The sequence below is a fragment of the Temnothorax curvispinosus genome, unplaced genomic scaffold (assembly GCF_003070985.1).
Source record: "Temnothorax curvispinosus isolate PA1 unplaced genomic scaffold, ASM307098v1 QBEX01011515.1, whole genome shotgun sequence".
NCBI lineage: Eukaryota > Metazoa > Arthropoda > Insecta > Hymenoptera > Formicidae > Temnothorax > Temnothorax curvispinosus.
In genome coordinates, this window is record NW_020221295.1 from 74,876 (window position 1) to 94,892 (window position 20,017).

Consider the following 20,017-nt stretch of genomic DNA (forward strand, 5'->3'; position numbering starts at 1 on the left):
TTGTATATTGTCGACATGTTTTAAAGTAAATTTTCAAATCTATATACATTGAAGATAAAATTGCGTAACTAAAATTTAAAACGACGCTTTTTTTTATATATGATACAACTTTTCAAAAGATAAAAAGATATAAATACATGTTTTTTACAATTTCAGCCCGATTAATTTGTATAAATAATTCGTTTTCGTTATTATTAAATTTGCTACACTCACAAAATTTTCAATAATTAATAATCAAATAGACTGAGAATAACAGAGATGTAATTTTTCTATATATGTTCATTTAGTTGCAACTTTCCCCATAGCCATTTTCATTCCTATAAAAATAAATCTTATATTTTGTAAAATTATGGATACAAAAAGAATCTTTAAAATAACACGATGTAACTCGGTGTAATAAAATAAGTACAGTGTAAAATCGTGCTTTGATAGTGATTCCTAATATTTGTAATTTTTATAAACGTGATTAAAAATTTTGTTGTCATTGGAAGATATATAATATTCTAGACAATAAAAAACAAAATAATCTAACTTTTGTAGTAATCATGCAATAATACACAAATATAATTATACATATTTACGATTATTTAAATATTTAAAATACAAGATGCTTTGTCTTTAATATTAAAATCATACATAGGTTTATTGTGTTGTGTAAATAATGTTCAGAATACTTTAGAAGAGCTTTCATTACGCTGTAATATATTTACGACAAGCACACCGTTTTTAAAATGGGCAGTTTCTTATACGATTATGGTTACTTATAGTACCGCATATAACATTAATTATAAATCAATATAACAACATATCAGCGCTAAAAGCTAGCAAACTATTGTGGAAAACACTACAGAACGTCATTCTCTCGCATACTCGCTCCAGTCACATTCATTACTCGCGCATCACATTATACATATTCGAGAAACGTAGGAGTAAATAAAAAAAAAGAAAAATTCGCTTTTTTTGGGAGCAAACATACGGAAACGTGGGGGACGTAATGTTAATGAAGAATTCTTGTACGACTTACAGTATGAGTGCTTCCAACTTTATGCTCTTCGTCGACTCGGTTATACACGTTGTATTATCGCATATGTTCCTATAATATTAACTTCTCTTCTACTACATTATTTTAGGTACATGTTCTTTCCACGTGTGCATTGTGGACAGCAGATCAGATTCTATACATAATTTTTCGGAAGTAGTAGACCCGTGTACATGGCACCAAGCGACTTCTTTGAACACGTTTCTAATAATCTTAAGCATACAAAAATAAATTATAATAATATGATTGTTGTGTCTCTGTGAACTTACGCATGTATAGTGAATACTATATTATGTGTACACATACACACGTATACATGTACGTAAGTCATATATGCATGTATATGTGCATATGATAAAGCTATATAAATTATGTATATATTTTAAAGTACAATATCCCTTAATAATTATTCGTGATTTTACGGAGTACAATTAAAATGCTCATCTTTTTCATTTACAAGGCGTCTTAATGGAACACCTAGGCGAGTTGTATGCCAATATTGATCACAAAATTTTATAAACAAACTGTATTGTATATTAATGTGTCTCGGTAATGCCCGTATGTTTGAAAAGATTTTGTTACATATATAATACGTAAAATATATCTCCTAGTAAGAAGGGGAATTTGCACCAAGAATGTGTACGTGAGCTATGTCTCCCCTAAGTGTTCCTTCACTAATAAATCCACCATGGCGTTTGCTGGTGTTGCTTTGGCTGCAGCAAATTATCTGCGTTATAAATAAATCAGTCATTTAAAAAAGTTTGTCGTAAACTTTTATAGCTCGTTCATAGATTTACCGTTTTATCGTTGTACTTACCTATGTACTTTAGATTTAAGTAAAGAGTTGCAGGCTTGTGAAGGCACAAGATAAAACGACTAGGATCAACGCTAGAAGAGTTTCGGAAGATCGAACAGTTGCCGAATTTCCTTCTGTAAATAAATAAAAAATTAAAAACTGTCGATAAAAAAGATCATTTGATAATCCAATTTTGAAAAGAAAATTGAAAAATGTTAAAAATTGTATTCGCGTACCTTTCAACGCCAAATCAGGTGGATAATCTAAAAAAGAAATAAGAAAATAAATAGATTTAATATTTGTAACCTGTTTATATATCATATATTATTTATATTAATACTTTAATTATCCTTAAATTACTTAATCGCCTGTCTAATTTAATTTAATAATCAATTATAAATTAATACGACTGATTAAGTCTTTAGTATTGTAACAATTTTTTATTCAATTTAATTAATATCTATAGTAAAATACTGTGCAAGCAGAAATGTATATATTACTTATAAACGTATAAGATTTGCATTAATTAGCATAAATATGTGAAAATATAATATACGCACCCCCCGTAAAGGTATGCGGTTTTGAGTCCAGAGACCATCCGAATGCGTTTCTAGCCTTTAGGATCGTCTCGTAAGATCCAGGCTGAAGTTCTCGAATCGGATACTCTACGAGAAATTGGTTTTCTTTACCATCTTTGACTTCAGGCTCGACAACCGTCCACTCCTGGTCACCCTTGCGACGATACTGTAACTGTAAGTAGAAAAATTATCTCGTATCTATTATACCTTACTTTAGGAGGTTCTAATATTCTTCTAAAAAGAGAATGATATATTCTTGATGCACATCGCAAATTTACCTTGTATTCGCTGATCGGTGAGTAACTCTCCAGACGCCACTTCAGAATAATTCCTGCATCATCATCGGTCATCTCGGCGCCATATACCATCGCTTGCGAGGGCACTCCTAAAATATATTTTGTAAATGAAAATTGACTTACTATCTGAGTTCTCCAGCAATTCACGAAAGTTATACAAAACCATTTGTATATTTTCATATTAATCTTACACAGAAAAATGTCAATCTTATATTCTTTTTATATAATTTGTTTTAAATTTTAAATAATTTACATTTATAAGTTATTTTAATTAACAAATTTATTATATATATATATTTTTTATGTAATAGCAATTAATACCTGTTAAGGTAATAGATTTAATGTCATGACCAACGGTATTCTGCGCGCGACACTTATATTCGCCGAAGTCCCGTACTAAGGTATGCAAGATCTTCAAAACGTGCTTGGTCTTGTTGCCCTTCATTGTTATCCCGTGATGCATCACTATCGATCCTTTCTTATGCGTAAGTATCTTGCCGTCTTTATGCCACGATACGATTGCCTCGGGATAGGCGCTCACGATGCACGTCAGTTCCGATTCCATCCTCTCGCCGCTGTAGACTATGCTTCTCTCCACCTCGATCTTAGGTTTGTCTGTCACGAAAGCGGAACGCGTAAATCGCTAACGTCAATATGCTTATGCTAAACAGACGACTCTGAGAGCCACGCCGGTCAAACGAGAATGAGCAATTAACTCACAATGCACGACGACGGTGATCGCTTCCATTGCCGGCATCTTCGAACCATCCTCAGCGAGACATTGATACATGCCACTATGAGACTCGTTCACTCTGTGTATCGTGATGTAATTTCCGTCCAAGATCACGTCGGGATCGTAACCATCCACCTTCTTGTTCTAAAACAAGAGAAACGACGGAATCAGCTTTGCCTTCCAACTTGTTAAAACCCTGATCCTCCTATATTTAGCGTCTGTAATTATTATGAACATTGCGATGCTTTTACAGTGATAAAAACAGCGTGAGCAAATAGTGTTAGAGTTATCAATGATATTTTTAATGACGTTTCACCTCGATGAACCATTTGATCTCGGGCGGCGGCTGTATGTCAGTCTCGCAACCGAGCCTGATACTGTGGCCCTGGCTCACTTCGACCTTCCTCGAGGGTATCACGCGTATGATCCCCTTGTGCGAGTGCTGCGGCGGTGGGGTCGCAGGTTCTTGGTGCGGTCTTTCGTCAACCAGCAGACGGTGAATCAAATCTATCGGGTCGGGCTTCCGCAAGATACTGCATTTGTAATTGTTGGAGGTGTCCGCGACCGACGCGTTAAAGATCACCAGGGTGTTATCCGGCAATCGTACGATCCTCTTGTAGTCCTCGGTATGCGCCACCGATTCGACGTACAGATACTTGTCGTCCTTCAGCCACGCGACCACGTAATTTTCTGAAATAATCCGCGATAAGCTTAACGAAGAGCACACGGGGGATAATCGCATACAGAGAATTAATTAAAGTTCCTTAATTATTTTATTTCATTTTCTCTCACCAACAAATATTTTCCTTGTCGTAAAAAAGTCTGACAAAATACCGAACTTTTGACAGAAATTAAAAGATTAATTTTGAAAAGATAGAGAGACGTTTTTAAAGCGCATAATAATCGTTGGCTGTTGTTCTACGAACCTGTGTGGGTCACCTGACAAGGCAGTTTAACGGTGCTTCCAGCTTTTACGCGAATGCTCATTGCCTGTGATAAGATTTGCGGAGGCGCCTCGGCGGTGCCAGTATTGTCAACCTCTTCGTCCTCGTCCTCCTCTTCCTCGTCGTCGAAAGGAGTATCATCCTCGTAATCCAGTTCCTCTGTACTCTTAGTCGGTTTGCACAAGCCTGTAATTGAAGAAGACACAGTATGACTTAAGTGGCTTTTAAACGCAGAAAAACATAGTTTCTAATTTAACAAGCTTACATTAACTGCTTAAGTTTACGACTCGTTAATTTTAAAATGTATCAAGATTAACCAAGAAATGATAAAATTTAATCCCGGAAAAATTATCGTTACTGGTTGTTTGCGCGATAAAATCAATAAAGTATCCTTGTTCTATAAAATTATGTAATAGAAACATTCTGAAAATCATTCGTGTGGCAAGGAGGTATCAAAGCATTAATGCGAAATCAATCGTGCTTTCCTGAGAAGCGACAGTTCAATCGCCAAAACCGTTAATTCGCTGGACCGCGAATGCCGGTGGTTGGCCCGTAACTCGTTCATCAGCGATCGGGTTGTCGATCGAAAACCGCAGGCCATCGTGTCCGAAGGCCAAGAGGGATAGTGCGGTGGTCGAAATTAGATTTCTGGTGCACGATCGCGCGAGCTTGATTTCGAGGGACGGAGCATAAACGCGGGATACAAGCATACGCGGTTTTCCGCGATTTTCCAATAATTTCCCTTCAGAGTATCCCTTTTTTCAGCAACCGGAAGAAGGACCACGGAACATTGATCACTTTTCGCCAGCGACGCGAAATAGAAATCGCGATTAAACCTGGCTGAAGAGAGCTCTTTGCGTGTTCGCTATCAGTTTGCCTCGTTTTTCACAGAGCACGACGTTTCCACACCAAGGCATTGTACACACTGTTTGATTTTAGTCGATGTAACCACACCTTGTGCACGAGGAAAAAATGGGTCGAACCTGACTCTCGATGGTCAGCCGAGTCGAGTAAACGGCAAGAAGCATCCGGCAATTACGCGAATTAAGATCGTTAAATCGTTGCTCGTCGAGATTGGCATCGTCGATGCAAACCTGTCGCAATTTTAATCGATTAATAAAGTGTTTCACTAAAATAAAATATAGTGAACTTGTAATATATGTGAATCGTATTAGAATTTCTTTAAATTCTGTTACACTTTCATCAAATTATTTCTATTAAAATTGAATAAATTTTTAAATTAAATATTTAAGCATGGACTAACAAAGAGCACAGTGTGTGGGCATTCGTATTCTTCAAAGCACAAAAAAAAAATAAAGACAATGTAGCAAAGAATCAAATAAATACACTGAATAATAATTCTCATTATACAAATTAACTAATAGGACGACATTATAATGGAAACTATATTTAATAATAATTGTCCGCAACTATTAGGCATCTTTGCGTAAAAATCTTGAAATATCTATATTGTACATTGTACATATTTGTTCTTCTTCTTATATTTGAAAATAGTTGCATATTATCTCAGGAAAATGAATAAACGAGGAAAATGATATACGAGAGATTTGCAGCGATTATGCGGGGAGAAGTTTATGAATCTAGATTAATGGCTGACTACTACATGCCGGTACCACCCCTGTGCTCCAGTTAGATTGCAACCCCCGTCCCCATGATTCCACCCAAGATTTCCTTAGCAGAGACTATGTCTATACACGTGAATAGGCGCCACGGTGTCCCATTGCTTAATCCATGTACATAAGCTCCATAGGCACTCACGCACTCTCTTTCAGTCAGTCTAATGTCGTGGAACATTGCGTTCATAGTTTATATTCACTTTGCAGTGCGCACCAACGAATATGTATGTCACTCACAATGTGTCTACCTACTTTATTTTCCAAAAAGATCTCGTGCTGGCAATTTGTAAAATTTCCTATTCATCACGCTGCATATTTATATTTACCTGTATGTATATATGTTCATTACGCATAGTTCCTGTATCAATATATAGAGTAAAAAATTGCATATTTTAAATAATAAATGTACGCAAAATATGATTCGTTATAATAAAAATTGAAATAAATACAAATTTTCTATTTTTTTAAACTCTTGTTAGTTAAAATCAAACTTTTCTCTGGCTAGAATTATGTTTCATTTTGGCACGTATAAATAGCGGTTTCAACACATGTTTGTTAAACACGAAGTAGAACATCGGAACGTCGACCTTAATTAAAAGGCGAGATTGAGAACATTGATCGAAGGAACGGCACAATGATTTAAATTGATCAGGTACACGAAATACATCAAGGTGTGGTTTGCCGCTGATGGTCTCGCTAAGATCTGGCATTTTTAACCTAGCCCTGTAATTTGTCTTCCGTACCTTGTTTCCTGAGTAAGTTTATTACTTCGAAATATACCTTCGTAGAAAATTGCAAAATTGCATCTAGATCACAAAACAATATCTTTCCCTTCAGACTCTTTTCTTCCTTTGTATTAAAGCTAGAATTATAAATAATAAGATTTTATTAAAGAGCAGTTTTAATTAAAAAAGAGAAACGTGCCAAAACAATTTTTTTTTTCAAAAATAAATCTATCCCGAAATCAAAGAGTTCGCAACTGAATGAAGTTTGATCGACAGTTCCGGCATACATTTATGTATGTCAGAACTAGAGATGGAGAGTCGAGCCTTTTCTGTTGTAAATCAACGTGGAAATGCAGCGACTCATCAGATTGCGAAACAGAAAAGCTTCTGCGTTTACCGCAGCCAGCCTCATTCGCATTTCCATTAACGATTCGAGCAACGCCGACGTGATTCGCGGAGAATAACGGATGTGTGAAAACCGCAAATCCATCGCGGACTTTTTCACCCTGCTGATGTCATACCATGACAGCATAGCCGAAAAAAGAACGGGGTAGATCTTGGTCACGTTGCTTCTGCGGGACACGTCATCCCGTCGCGGTGTCCTCACGTGCGTTTGCGCAACGAGGACGAGACGGACTGTCGAGTTTCGCCCTACAAATCAACGGTTTGACCGTAAATTACTGACATCGAGAGGCGCGGAAAACATTCCTCCTGACGCGAAAATGTCAGGGTGCGTCCGCGGTTAGTGTTACAGCGATCGAGCGATCCGCGGGACGCGAGCGTCGAAAATAACTCCTCCTCGGCGAGGAGGAGGAAGAGGAAGAGGAGAACCGTGCGGGTTCGTTGGATCGTAGCTCAAAGCTGACTTCCGTTTACGAGATCCCCGTGCAGCTGGAGCCATTCGGATTCCACGTAAAATAGATGCAAACAAGAATCCTCGAGTTGCAAGGTGCAACGAGATCTCTCCCCAAATCTGATCCCTGATACAAAATCAAGATTCACATTTTTTTTTTTTTAAGAATAAAATATAGATTAACAAATAGGTAAAAAAATAATAAGAATCGATAAAGATCTATTTTCCTTAATTTAACATTCTTATACGCATAAGTAGATCTTAGGGAGATTTTTTGTCGGCCCGCAAGTCTTCTCACAGTCAGAAGAGTCTCAAGGCGCACGTATTTCGTGATCATTCGTCGGTTGCCGAGAAAGACGTAGCTTGGTAGCACATGGGGTGTTAGAGGAAACGTCTTAACGATCTCGGAGTTCCTCTTATCGATCGCGTCTTTCTCCCTCGCGGTTGGCTATCCGTGTCTTTGTTTGTTCCGGCAAGCCTCACTTCCCTTTCGTGGGAAAGCGGTACCGTGCCGAGAGGGTGGAAGATATACGAAATTCTTGACACAAGTTCAGATTCTACAATAAAGAGAAGCATTGTTCTTGAAGTTGCTGTTCTGCCTCACCCCGGAAGCCGGCTTAGCAATTCTGTGCCAACATTCCGCGAGTATATCGAAGGCCACGTTAAGCTTCTTAAAGCGAAGTTACCTTTCGCAAATCCAACACCGGTCAATTTACGACAATTAGACGCAACGGAATAAACGTAAAATACGAAATAAATCTGTGCCTTTTTAACTACGTATGTATTTTATATCATTAGTCACGCTCGCGGTTTTTCTTTGAAAGCTACAAGCAGGTAGCATGAAATATTGAAACCTGTCTCTTATTTTCCCGGTGAATCGATATCATCTTCTTTCAAGGCTGGTGACAATCGAGTTACACGCGTCGACGTCGCGTTAACGTACGGACTACGCTCGCGATGGCTGCATTTGTCAGCGTTCGATGGGCACACGAATGTTGAATGGATGACGTCAGCCCCCGCATTCTCTCACGCCTTAATGGTTATTATTGCCGGGAGGCACGCACTCTTATCCCCCCGAGAGGGCCCCCAAGACGCCGCACACGCACGCACGCACATGCGTTCGAATACCGCGAAGGAGGGACGTGGGGCGGACGACGATGTCAACGGAATGTGCAACGCGGTACGGAGTGTTGGAGCGCGTATAACAAAACGGGGAGTGCCATTGGCCGAATTGACCCGTCGAGTCCCCTGGATGTGTTCTTGGTGTCGGTACGACTTATTCGACTCGATATCAAGCGGCAATGTTTCTTCAGATTCTAATAAATTCAAAAGATCCCTAAAAAATATCTATTTGTGATTATTATTAACATTAGTTGTCAAATTTCTAAAATTTATTTATTCTTTTTTTTGTTTAGTAATGCTAATAAGAATTCCAAGGAAGTTTAATGTAAAACTAGACTAAACTTATCTCTACACTACAAACAGGTAAAATTTCGACGAGAAAAGAACTTATTATATGTTACAAAAAGGGAAATCTAATTTATAAAATAGAGATTTGATTGTGACCTGATTTCGTTTTGCATCATAATTCACATGTAAATATCATTTGTATGTTTAACAATAATAGATTCGGGATTATGAGAGACATCTGGTATATAATATAATATCTAACGACCTAATTATTTAATACTGATTACAAGAAGATTATCATTCATATTCATACGTTTCATTATTTATATTCAGAGTCCACTGGATGCGGTCGAACGTGGTCGAACAGGTGAACGACTCCGCTCCAATAAAACTGAAAGCCCTCTCAACCTCCCAAAATGACTTGTCTCAGTTTCCGCGACGCCATCGCCTTTCTTTTTTCTCCCCCTAATGAATTGCGTTCTTTGCGAGGGGAGAACATCATCGTCGAGAGAGAGAGAAAAAGAATTGAAATACGCAAGAAATGTACTCCGGCATGTACGATTCAAAATGATCCATTATTGCCACGGCCGGTCTCGCGGATTCAGTTCGGCACCGCGAAATCGGCGAAAATAACCGCATGCGGCTGCCGCGAGGGATATAACGCCCGTTGGAGAAATAGCGAAAAGGGACGACATTTGGAACTGGCCGCGTGCCAAGCGGGAAGATAACGCGGATCCGTAGATGCTTCGCCGTCGCCGCTGTCATGCGACCCTAAGGCTGGCTCCGCATCGTCGGTGACAGCAAAATGTATAAGAACGAAACACAAAGATATTGAAAACCTCACACAAAATCTGTGGATAGAAAATTTTGATGCTCGCGATATATAATCGAGATGAATTAAGACGTACGGTTCAGCAAATATTTTTTTTTATGTTACATCAAACAGATATGTAATAGATATGTATAATTCTGATATAAATAACATCTTCTTACAACTTATTTCTTTTTTTAAAGAAATTTTCTTGAGAAATTTTGACGCAATGATTTTATCTTCACTCGAATGCCTCGGAAACGCGTTTATCTACACGTGAGCACAGCGTAAGGAACAACTGGAGCGGCCGCGCATACAGCAAAACTTTTATCAGGTTCAGAAGAGCCTGATTTAGATTCAGCTCGCGCGTTTTAAAACCAACGCACTCCAGACAGCTCCCAAACCGTTTTTCATCGGATCTTCTCGGGAACCGCCTATTTGGAGACTACATACCGCTCGAATGTAATGATATTCCAAGAAATTTTATCGGAAGCGGCAATCCAGTGCACAACAAAGAAAAGTATATAAGTTCATTCAGCTAGCAGACAGCTCGCTGGTGATCGTAAAACTCTGCTCGAAGTGTGCAAAGGGTTAAAACTAATAATGTCGCAATTACAACTGACGAATCGTCTAACGATTTCCGTGAGGGATCTTTGTTTCGCAGTACAATGAACCTGATTTGCCGTACGGTAGCGATCCCGTAGTCCCGTCACGCAGAAGCTCAAGCCCTAGCACACGTACATCACGCCTACCAATACTTTCCCTTGTTTGGAAAGCGATGTTTCTAAGAATCGCGCACGGTTAATCGCGTGTCAAAGATACAGGCACAGATCTCAAAATTCTCACGTTATCACGTTATTACGAATTACATTATCACAGGATTCCTTTCGAAGACGTACAATCACTCTTACATATTTACCAAATTATCTAAGTTAATTAATTAACTATTGATTATCTTCTCTCAAGTTAAAATTGGTTAGATAAAATAAATTTAGATCAATAAAGATAAATTACGATCTTTCTTTTTTCACGAGTCACGTTGCGATAAATTATTGATTTTATTTGGTACTTTCTGCTGTACGAGATATACAGATAATTTCCATTGTAGAGGTATTATTAGCCCTATTTGTTCCTTCATCTTATCGAGGGTCTTTACGAGAAAGCTCGATGCTGTATCGTAGGCAGTTTAAAACACCGTTAAATAGTGAGTCAGCTCATAGAGAAAGAGAGATGACCATGTTAAATCGCGCGTGACCGGATCGTTTCGGGTATGCGGTATCAAGAACACGAGATGTTGCTGTGAATAGCATTAATCTTCCTCTGGCTGGGCGTGAACGGCCAGGATCTCCCGTAATGCATCTATCGAGAAAATATGCTTCGAACATTTACATGCAAGGATCTCTTTTACTTCAATTTTCTATCGCTCGACTTTTTCCAGTAAGTTTGAAGCATCAATCTCTTTCTTGTATAGAAAACATTATTTTACAGCCCCATTTCATGAAGTATTGAATTAAGAATGTTGTTTTATGCGCTTTCTCATCCGCTATTTTTATTATTAATAATTATTTATTTCCGTCATTAAAAGCCTACACTTTCTCAAGCATTAATTAGCGCGTTGTACGTTTTTCAAGCAAATTACACTGCAAATAATGCAACGGATAATTAGTCCGTTGAATACATTCGCTTTAAGTCGAGTCGAGGAATGCTTCACCGCCGAGACGGTCGTAATGGCGTTATATCCTTCATTATCGTTGATATCAAGAGATACGGTAGCCGGTAACGTCTCGCAAGTATACGCGTAAAAGAATAACGCCACAAAAAGAGGATACCTTACATCTCTCCCGCCCATGGTGTCGGATTGCATGACCCACCAAAATAACGCCCACCGAAACTCAATCCGAAGTATTACGTCGACCCATGTAAATGCGGTGACACTATGATAAAGAAAGCATCGATTGGATTCGTGCTGAAAACCTGCGACAATCGCGGGAACGTGCACCGAAATTCGATTCGAAGTATGAACCCAAGCAAATTTTGTTGCAAAAAAGAGACACCGATTGCGCTTAAAACATTATAAAACATTAGCGACACAACGACTCATCCCGGATGTCATTCACTGAAGACCGTTTCATTGCGTGGCAGCGAGGTCAAGTTGAATTATTCTTAGCGTATACTAAACGCACGATAAATTTTACTCAAGATGCCTCCCACGCGTTATAAATCAACTGTCTTATTTCGCTCGCAAATTACACAAGACCGTAATTAACGCGGCGTTTGCGGGAAATGTGTGTTAAGTACCTCGCAATCGGCACCGCCAAGGTTTTATCAATTATCAAATTGTTACGTCCAGGTGTCTGTACAGCGGTTGCTGAAAGCAAAGGAGAAAGAAAACGACCGCGTGAAATAACGCATATTCCGCTCTCTCGTACAGATTCCGCGAGCCGAGGCGACGTTGCGTGTGTAAGCAATCGCGGATCGTAAGGTACGTTAAATAATACGGCTAACATCGGTTTAAACAGACGGCAAGATAAGGACGGTGAGAAAATACACTCATTCTAATGCGCCCGTGCGCTCATACGCGCAGCAGATCCGACCTTTAAAGCACGATAATTGCGTCTACCGGCGATAAGACGAACGTTTAACGCTCGGCCGGCCGCGAAATACACCTTCGCTCGAACGTTCAATTTACCGCGTAAGTTAGCACCTAAGCCAATTGCGAATGTTCGTATTGATATCCTCCTGCTCCTCCTCCTCCTTCTGTAACTGGTCCTTATTTGTCGCGAGGTATGCGTCGTTCGATCGCGTCACGTGGCCACTACTATTAGATGATGTCATCCTCCAGGCTGACGTTCCTCGACTTAGACATCCTTAATTACCGCACAGTCGTCATTACTGTCACAATTAGCGGGACGAGATGGGCGCACGGCGCGCGTTTACGTCCGTAATCATTTTCTCGCGGATATCTCCCCCCGTTCCTCCTTTCTCCTTTCCGTTCGCGACATTTGCCCATTCACGTTGCTCACTCGCCGTGCTAATTGTTCCCGCCTCTTCTGGGAAATACGTATCTATTTCGTTTTCCCCCGTAATCACGATAGATCGATGGCTTTCGCTCTTTCCGCAGGTGCGCAATCACCTGTATGCACGCATGTACATGAAAATCGTTCGACCGTTATTAATCGCAAATAGATGCCGGTCTAGATTAGATTATTACACCGAGATATCCGATTCGAGTAATTACGCTGGCGCGAGCTATATAATCACGTTCGCACTACTAAGAGATCGCGATGGATTCTAATGGGCCGTAAATACGTTACGCGCGCGTTTCCTCTCGATACAGAGGAGGATTCGATGCAAATCGAACCGCACCGGGGCACAATGTAAGACCCACCGTTAGTCACGGTTGACCCACTTGTTTGTCGACGGTCCTCAGTAAATCACGCGGCGAGGCGAGAATACTCGACGGGGAAGGGATTCCCGTAAATCCCTGATGAAAACGCCATGTCGTGACTCGTCCAGATAACGACTCGGTCCTTGACACTGCACAGATCGATGCACCGTTGTGCATTGTGCTGACCATCGCTGCGTCATGGACCGCATTAATTGATCAGTCAGCGGTCGGCGGTCAGAGATGCGGGATCGTTGATTGCAGCCGCTGGACCAAGAAAGACGTCCGTTGCATCCAAGATTATATGCATTTTTATACATAACATACATCTAATATATCTTGAAATATAAAAAAAAGATAATCTAATATTAAAAACGCATCTAATATATCTTGAGATATAAAAAAAAGATAACGATCAAGTTCTTTCAAAAGTTACGATTAATTAATGCCTACGATCAGTTGTGACAACTATATCGTGCACTTCCGTGTGGATGAGCGTCATACGATTTCATTGCAAGAAAAAACCACATCAGCGAGTTCTCTAAATTTATACAGTACTCGGCCGCGCGATAGAATCATTTCTGCGAAGACTCCGTCGGACCAGTTTGTCGGGTTTCGTATAAGGAAAAACGGGCCTTACTGGAAAGTCAACTGGCGTGCGTTCCGCTCCTTCAGGGGGGGGGGGACAGCAGCGGCGTAAACAGTTTTATTGACCTTTATATCGCATCTAGGTGTGCATCCAACAGCCTCATTCACGGTGATCGATATTACATCGTTATAATAGATTGAGCGAGAAAATGATGGCCTGTTTAAAGGGAACGTTATTAAAGGCCCCAGGCACACCTCAACGCTAAAGTGTCTCACGTTAAATTGCACGCTACTTTTAATTCACTGATCGGTCCACTTTACGTGACACGCGGCCAAGTGACGTTCGATCTGAGGGAGCTGAGGAAAATGCCATCGCGCGATTCGATCGATATCGCATACTAACATTGACCTTTACCGCGCCTTCATTTCGAGAGCACCTTCGTCTTGCGGATTATCGAAGACAATTACGACGCTACAATCTGTACTGCACCCCGAGGGCTACTTCATATCGCGACTCGTGATCTCGTCGAGGATACTCGTTACATACACAGATACTCATTATATATTATCGAATGCCGTTAGGCGAGGAACGATCCGCGAGTAATCTAGTAATGAGAGATAGTCCATCGCAGATTGAAGAAGTCCTCTTTTTCTCTTTCTACTTTTCCCCCGTCCGTGTGTAAAAATCTAAGGGAATAAAAGAAAGCGAAGAAATTCGAGATAAAATATCTGTCGATTAATTCTACGTGCGAGTTTTTAAATAATATAGAATTGAAACTCCGATTCAGTTCCATACGCATTGCACGTCGCTCGCTTAATTTCTGGACATTGGTACTCGGTTTTTGCTCTCCTTTGTACGGAAAGATTCTCCCGATAGCTCTTTGTTCACTTGGCGCTCCGTGGACCGTTTATAAATCACCCTCGCAGCGCAGTCGAACGCATAACTTACTCGCCGCCCGGTACAATCGAATGCGCTCTTCCGGTTACGCAACCGGTTGCGCTTACGCGCAGCTCCATTGTCGTCGTTCGCATTTACATGCCGAGGATGCACCCACCCGTTTTCAGCCTCATTCACCGGGGCGCCGCAGATGCATTCAAGGATTATATTGTCTCCTAATATGTTCGCCGTTCAGACTCGCCTCTGTCTCAATGGAAATCGTTGTCCCGCGTTCGGCACAAAGTGTCGTTCAGAATCCCGCCGAAGCGAAAAAACTCTGAATGAGAAATTATGTTGCGTCTTTCATCGAAGAAATCCCGCTGGCGATCACTTGTAAAAAGCGTCTCAACGAGCCTCATTAAAGAGTAATACTACAAATTAGAGGAGACGACTAAAATTAGTTATTGAACGATCCCCATTTTGGGGATCGTTTCTCAAGTTAGCTTTTGTCAATCATACTTATAGAAATTCTTTCGAATGTTATTCAATATATTATTCAATCAGAATATCGATTGTATCGTAATGGTAAATATTCCTGAGTGAATAAAAAATTAATAAATCCCAAATTGACGTGCTTTCGTACAACGTATTATTCACAATTCTTTTTATAAGAGCCACTCATTCACATCGATGTGCTTTCGCTCGGTGCTTTCGGTAGCCAGCTAACACGTCCGCGGGATAATTGCGTCATTATTATAAACGAGGGTCAAGACGCGAGATCATTCTCGCATGGATAAAAAAGGCGAATGCTGACGCCACAGAGGAGCTTCTTTGAGCTAAGCTAACTGCGCCCGCGGTTGCTACCGGGCTTCGGTAAACTCGTCTCTTCCTCTCGTCGAGAAGCGACTATTGCAACAGAATAATAATGCGATGGAAGGTGAAAGGCGAAGCGTACTCGGCTTCTCGGTTAACCAACTCCACGAGGAATTCGACAATATTTTCTTTCTTTTTTTTTTGTTGACCCTGCGAGAAACGATGATACAGCGATGATGAAGTAGGCTTGGAACGGATGGTAAATGTTTACTCGGCTTTTAATGGCAAACTTTTCATTGGACAAAGGTTTCGGCAGAGGAACGAGCGAGGCCGCATTGTGTGGGATGTTGATGTGACCGAGTGGTCGGTTTTGCTAAATGGCATTTAGTAAAAAATTCAGACAGAAATCGACAGAACCAGTGGCGTCGACTGCGGCGAACTTTGGTGAATCATACATACACATTAAACAAGACATTATCGCGTGAAGTAATGAAGATAATCTCTATCATTACTGAGAACGTTGAATAAAATGAGAGAGAGAACAAGGAGGTACAGTCGTAACTCCCCGAGAAAGAGAGTCTCGTGGAATCTTGTGGGCTCGACGCTTATGTACGAAAACAAGCCGTTTCCTGCCTCTGAATCTTTGGCACGCTTACTACTGTTCAGCGGGGTATCAAGCTGAGTGGACAAATTGAAGCGACTCGTTGACGAAATTATTTAAATGAAAGCGCGACTTGCCTCTCATGCAAGATATGCGTCTCGCATAATCATTAGAGACTACGCTCGCACGTCCAGCACTGTTTCTCGAGATGTCTGTTTGCGTTAATAAGTTCAGTAAGTAAGCCTACAAATTGCAGAATTAACATGTTATGAGTAATATCGCACTGGTGAGAATAATTTTGCATTAAAATAAAGAAAAATCTTTTTAATAAAATAATAAAATCCACTATAAAAAACACACATAAAAATTAAAATCATAAAATATTTTTCTCGACATGTTATCTTTACAGCGAGGCTGTATAATAGCTGTAGAAATAAATCTATTTGATCGCGTTGGTGGATCTGGATTCTTTCAGCGCCTTCAAAGATATAATCATTTAATGACATCGGCACGTTCGTCGCCTTACGCGTTGAAAAGATATATGTTCAAAAGTCTCTCTAATCGCCCGTCGATTTACGTCGGCACTCGAGAAGCACACAAACTTTGAGACGTGACTGTCAGAAGTTTTCGTCGCGGGTCGTTCGGTTTGCGTCCAGGCTGGTGTCGCGCTCGTACGCTCTAGTAATGGGAAAATCAAGTATCACGCGGCGAGAATGAAGCTTGGCAGAAACGCGGCTTTACGAGAGACAGAGAAAGGGCTCGCGTAATACGTCGGCTATATCGGGATGGACTGCCGACCGTATGTTGTTCCTGGCGGTTAATTTCGCTGTTCCTAGTTGCATGCCGCACCGAGGTCATCGGCCCGGGCAAGTAACGAAGCAACAGGCCCGACTGATTTACATGGTGGTTTAATGACTTGCACTAAATTTAGTCGCGGCCAACGATCAGCCGCCACTCATTGTTCTAATTACCCGCTAACACGGCTTATGAGCGCAGGGACGAGCGCGATCGGTATTAGCGATAAAGCCATTACGCCTAATTGCTCTATATGCAATCAGAAGACTGGGTAATCATGTTAAACGTACTATCTACATTTTACGAAATGCCTGAATCAAATTTAAAATATCATAATTCTATTACGAAAATACCTACAAAGCGTTTCAAGAAAAAAGAGTGCATAATTTTAACATTCACAATTTCGTAGATGCGACGAACGAAATGCAAAAGATGAGATCTGAAAGAAAGGATTAAATGCGCATGGATGGCTGGAGTTTCTACGAAACGGGTTACGAGTTATTGCTCCCGAATCCATGAACACATTCACGAACAAACAATAAACCGGGTAATATCGCATTTAATTGGTCCGCATACGGACAGAAGAAAAAGATGTTAGAACCGCAACGTATTGCGAGGACGACAGTCGAAAATGTGGGACGACCAAGAGGGCTCTTTCATCATCGCTTTTCTCGTTTCCATGTGCGGCTGCGTTTTGCCCGCGCCTCGTGCCAACAATCTCCCTCCTCTCCTCTCCTCTCGTTGTTTGTGCACGATGTGTAATACAAGGACGGGAACTGCCTGCGTTTTTAACACCCGCTCCATACGAGACGCGCGACTCGGAGTAGGGCCTATTATTAGGAACGATAGAATTCGTAACAAAGGAACGGGGAGACAATCCTCGCGTGCCAGACGCGCACCGTGCCGTTCCGCTCGAAGGGACTCCGCCAACGCAAAATTTTGGCAGCTGCGTAAGAAGATCGATGTTCACCATCCCTTACAACGTTATGAATTTACCTTCTCTTTTATTAACAAATTGAGATAAATAGTTTTTAGCAACAATTTGTTTCTCGATCTTTTTTTCTATATTAATTATTTCTTCTCGATAAGTTATGTTTCTAGAACGAAATATATAAAATTTTGAAGATAAGGCTATTGAAGATAAAGATATTATCTTCTATATAAAAATTATAGTTTTTGTGGACATAAATTATATAGATTGATATTCTATCCAATTAAAAAAATTGTTTTATTTTCGAATCTGCTACTTAACAAATATTAAAAAATTGTTCAGAAATATGTGTCACTATTAAAACTAGCGGACAATTAAACGCTCATGTAAACTGACGGATTAGCATGGGTGACGTAACACGCCTCGATGAGATCGTTAATTAGCTTTGTCGAGTTGGGCGATATCTACATAATTGCGGGCATCTCCGGAGATGCAGCCAAACTTTTATACACACTTAAAACGACGGGAGTCGCCGCTCGCAAATGCCGGGTTGCGTAAATTATGCGTGCACTTAGACCTCCGGCGATAATGCAAATGGGATCGGCGCTTGCCTCTCCAATGCCGGAATTCAGTAGCGTTTAATAGTTCTACGTATTATCGCGTATTATCGCGAGCGTATATCCGCGAGCGAGGGAACGCGGCCAGAGGGTCCCCGCGCTCGCGAGGAAGGAGCGGCTCCGATATTTTCTTGGAACATTACTCATTTTTATTGGACGCGCGATTAAACGAGACCCGGGCCGAGCCTGCGAGACTCGCTGGTATACGCTCGTTTTCTTCGCGTTACGATGAAACCTTATCATCGGAGCTTATTACTTGAGCCGACGATGCAGTCTCAGCTTCATGCTCCAAATACCAACGTTTGCCGCATATGCGATTCTGCAACCTTTCATTTCAGAAAAATCTTTATGACCAAACTATCATTGTATAATAATTTTTTTACACAAATATGTATTCATATGTATGGAAAAGACTATTTCACAACTCCATTAAGCGATGATAGATTAAAACAAAAACGTCTCTTTAAAAAAATAAAAATTTAGGGATGATGCATGCTTTTCTTAAGATAATCGGTCGATTCTTTGCCTCGCACGATCATGTTGCCAAATCCGCCGATTCCTTCGCCACATGCCGACCAACCGGTCGCCATAAATTTACGTGGCAATAACCGCGGGTGAATTAACACGGCCTTGCAACGTCTGACTGCAAACGAAAATAAACTGTCCCTTTCCAGGAATTCGGCTCGCGTCTGTTCGTCGACTTTGCAGTTGCACAGTTGCGAGGAAGAAGAGGAAGAGGAGAAGGTGCGGGCGTAACGTCCTGTCGGGTTTAACGCATCGCTCGATTTCCATCGACCCGTCTCGGCGCAACCGGTGGGTTCGCGACTTTGCGGAAACGAGCAAGAACGGCATGGCCTGCTCGAGCTGCTCGTAACGATCGTAGCAGCAACAACAGTTAAACGGACCCCTCCGGCTTGCACGCTAATACGCGCGCACACCCACAACGAAGTTTAACGAGCAGAAAAATAGCGCCCTCGCTGAAATGAGGAACGCTCCCCCGTTGATAGGAACGTCGCTCGGTACACTCGGCAGGTGCTGAGAACGACAACGAGAGGCACTGTTCGCCCATAAAGATCGCCCTTACCCAGCTGTGGCCTAATTCGTGACCGCTGTGTACTTTAGAGTGACGAGCGAGCGAATGGCTCTGCTCTATTAATACGTGAGACATTAAGTCAAGAGACTAGCAGCACGCGAGCCCTAATTTCCATCGAAGCCAAGCCGTTATCGCTGCCAGCCTCTCTCGCGATAAGCATTATCGTTGCCGCCTCTCATCGACGATTGATCGCGTCTCTCGTAGCGCGAAGATTCAATGGCAGCGCGGGCCAACGCGTGCGTCGCTCGCCGCGTCGAACCACGACAAATGATGTAAGATCCGGTTTAACGTCCTCGCCCTTACGACCGCGAAAAGTTAATCAAATCACGGACTTTCGACGCAACGTCATTGATCACACGGTAATTTTTTGAAATAACAATGATGGGTGTAATAAAAATGATTTTATGATTAGGAGATTTAATGTAATGAGAAAGGCCTAATCTAATATTTTTATGAGCTCGAAGAAGTCATTTCAAATGTAATTTCGTTAACTTT

General features: G+C 41.0%; 1 protein-coding gene across 1 annotated transcript in view; it reads right to left on the reverse strand.

Moving 5' to 3' along the window:
* Positions 1-528: 528 nt before the first annotated feature.
* The window catches only part of LOC112461601 (lachesin-like), a 57,520-nt gene continuing 38,031 nt past the window's right edge, over positions 529-20,017 (reverse strand). The window contains exons 2-10 of the mRNA XM_025026918.1: positions 4,369-4,572; positions 3,759-4,132; positions 3,430-3,586; positions 3,031-3,324; positions 2,692-2,798; positions 2,396-2,585; positions 2,072-2,098; positions 1,857-1,969; positions 529-1,766 (exon numbers count right to left, since the gene is read on the reverse strand). Of these exons, the coding sequence (XP_024882686.1) occupies positions 1,872-1,969; positions 2,072-2,098; positions 2,396-2,585; positions 2,692-2,798; positions 3,031-3,324; positions 3,430-3,586; positions 3,759-4,132; positions 4,369-4,572 (1,451 nt within the window). The 3' untranslated portion in view covers positions 529-1,766; positions 1,857-1,871. The remainder of the gene's footprint in view (positions 1,767-1,856; positions 1,970-2,071; positions 2,099-2,395; positions 2,586-2,691; positions 2,799-3,030; positions 3,325-3,429; positions 3,587-3,758; positions 4,133-4,368; positions 4,573-20,017) is intronic.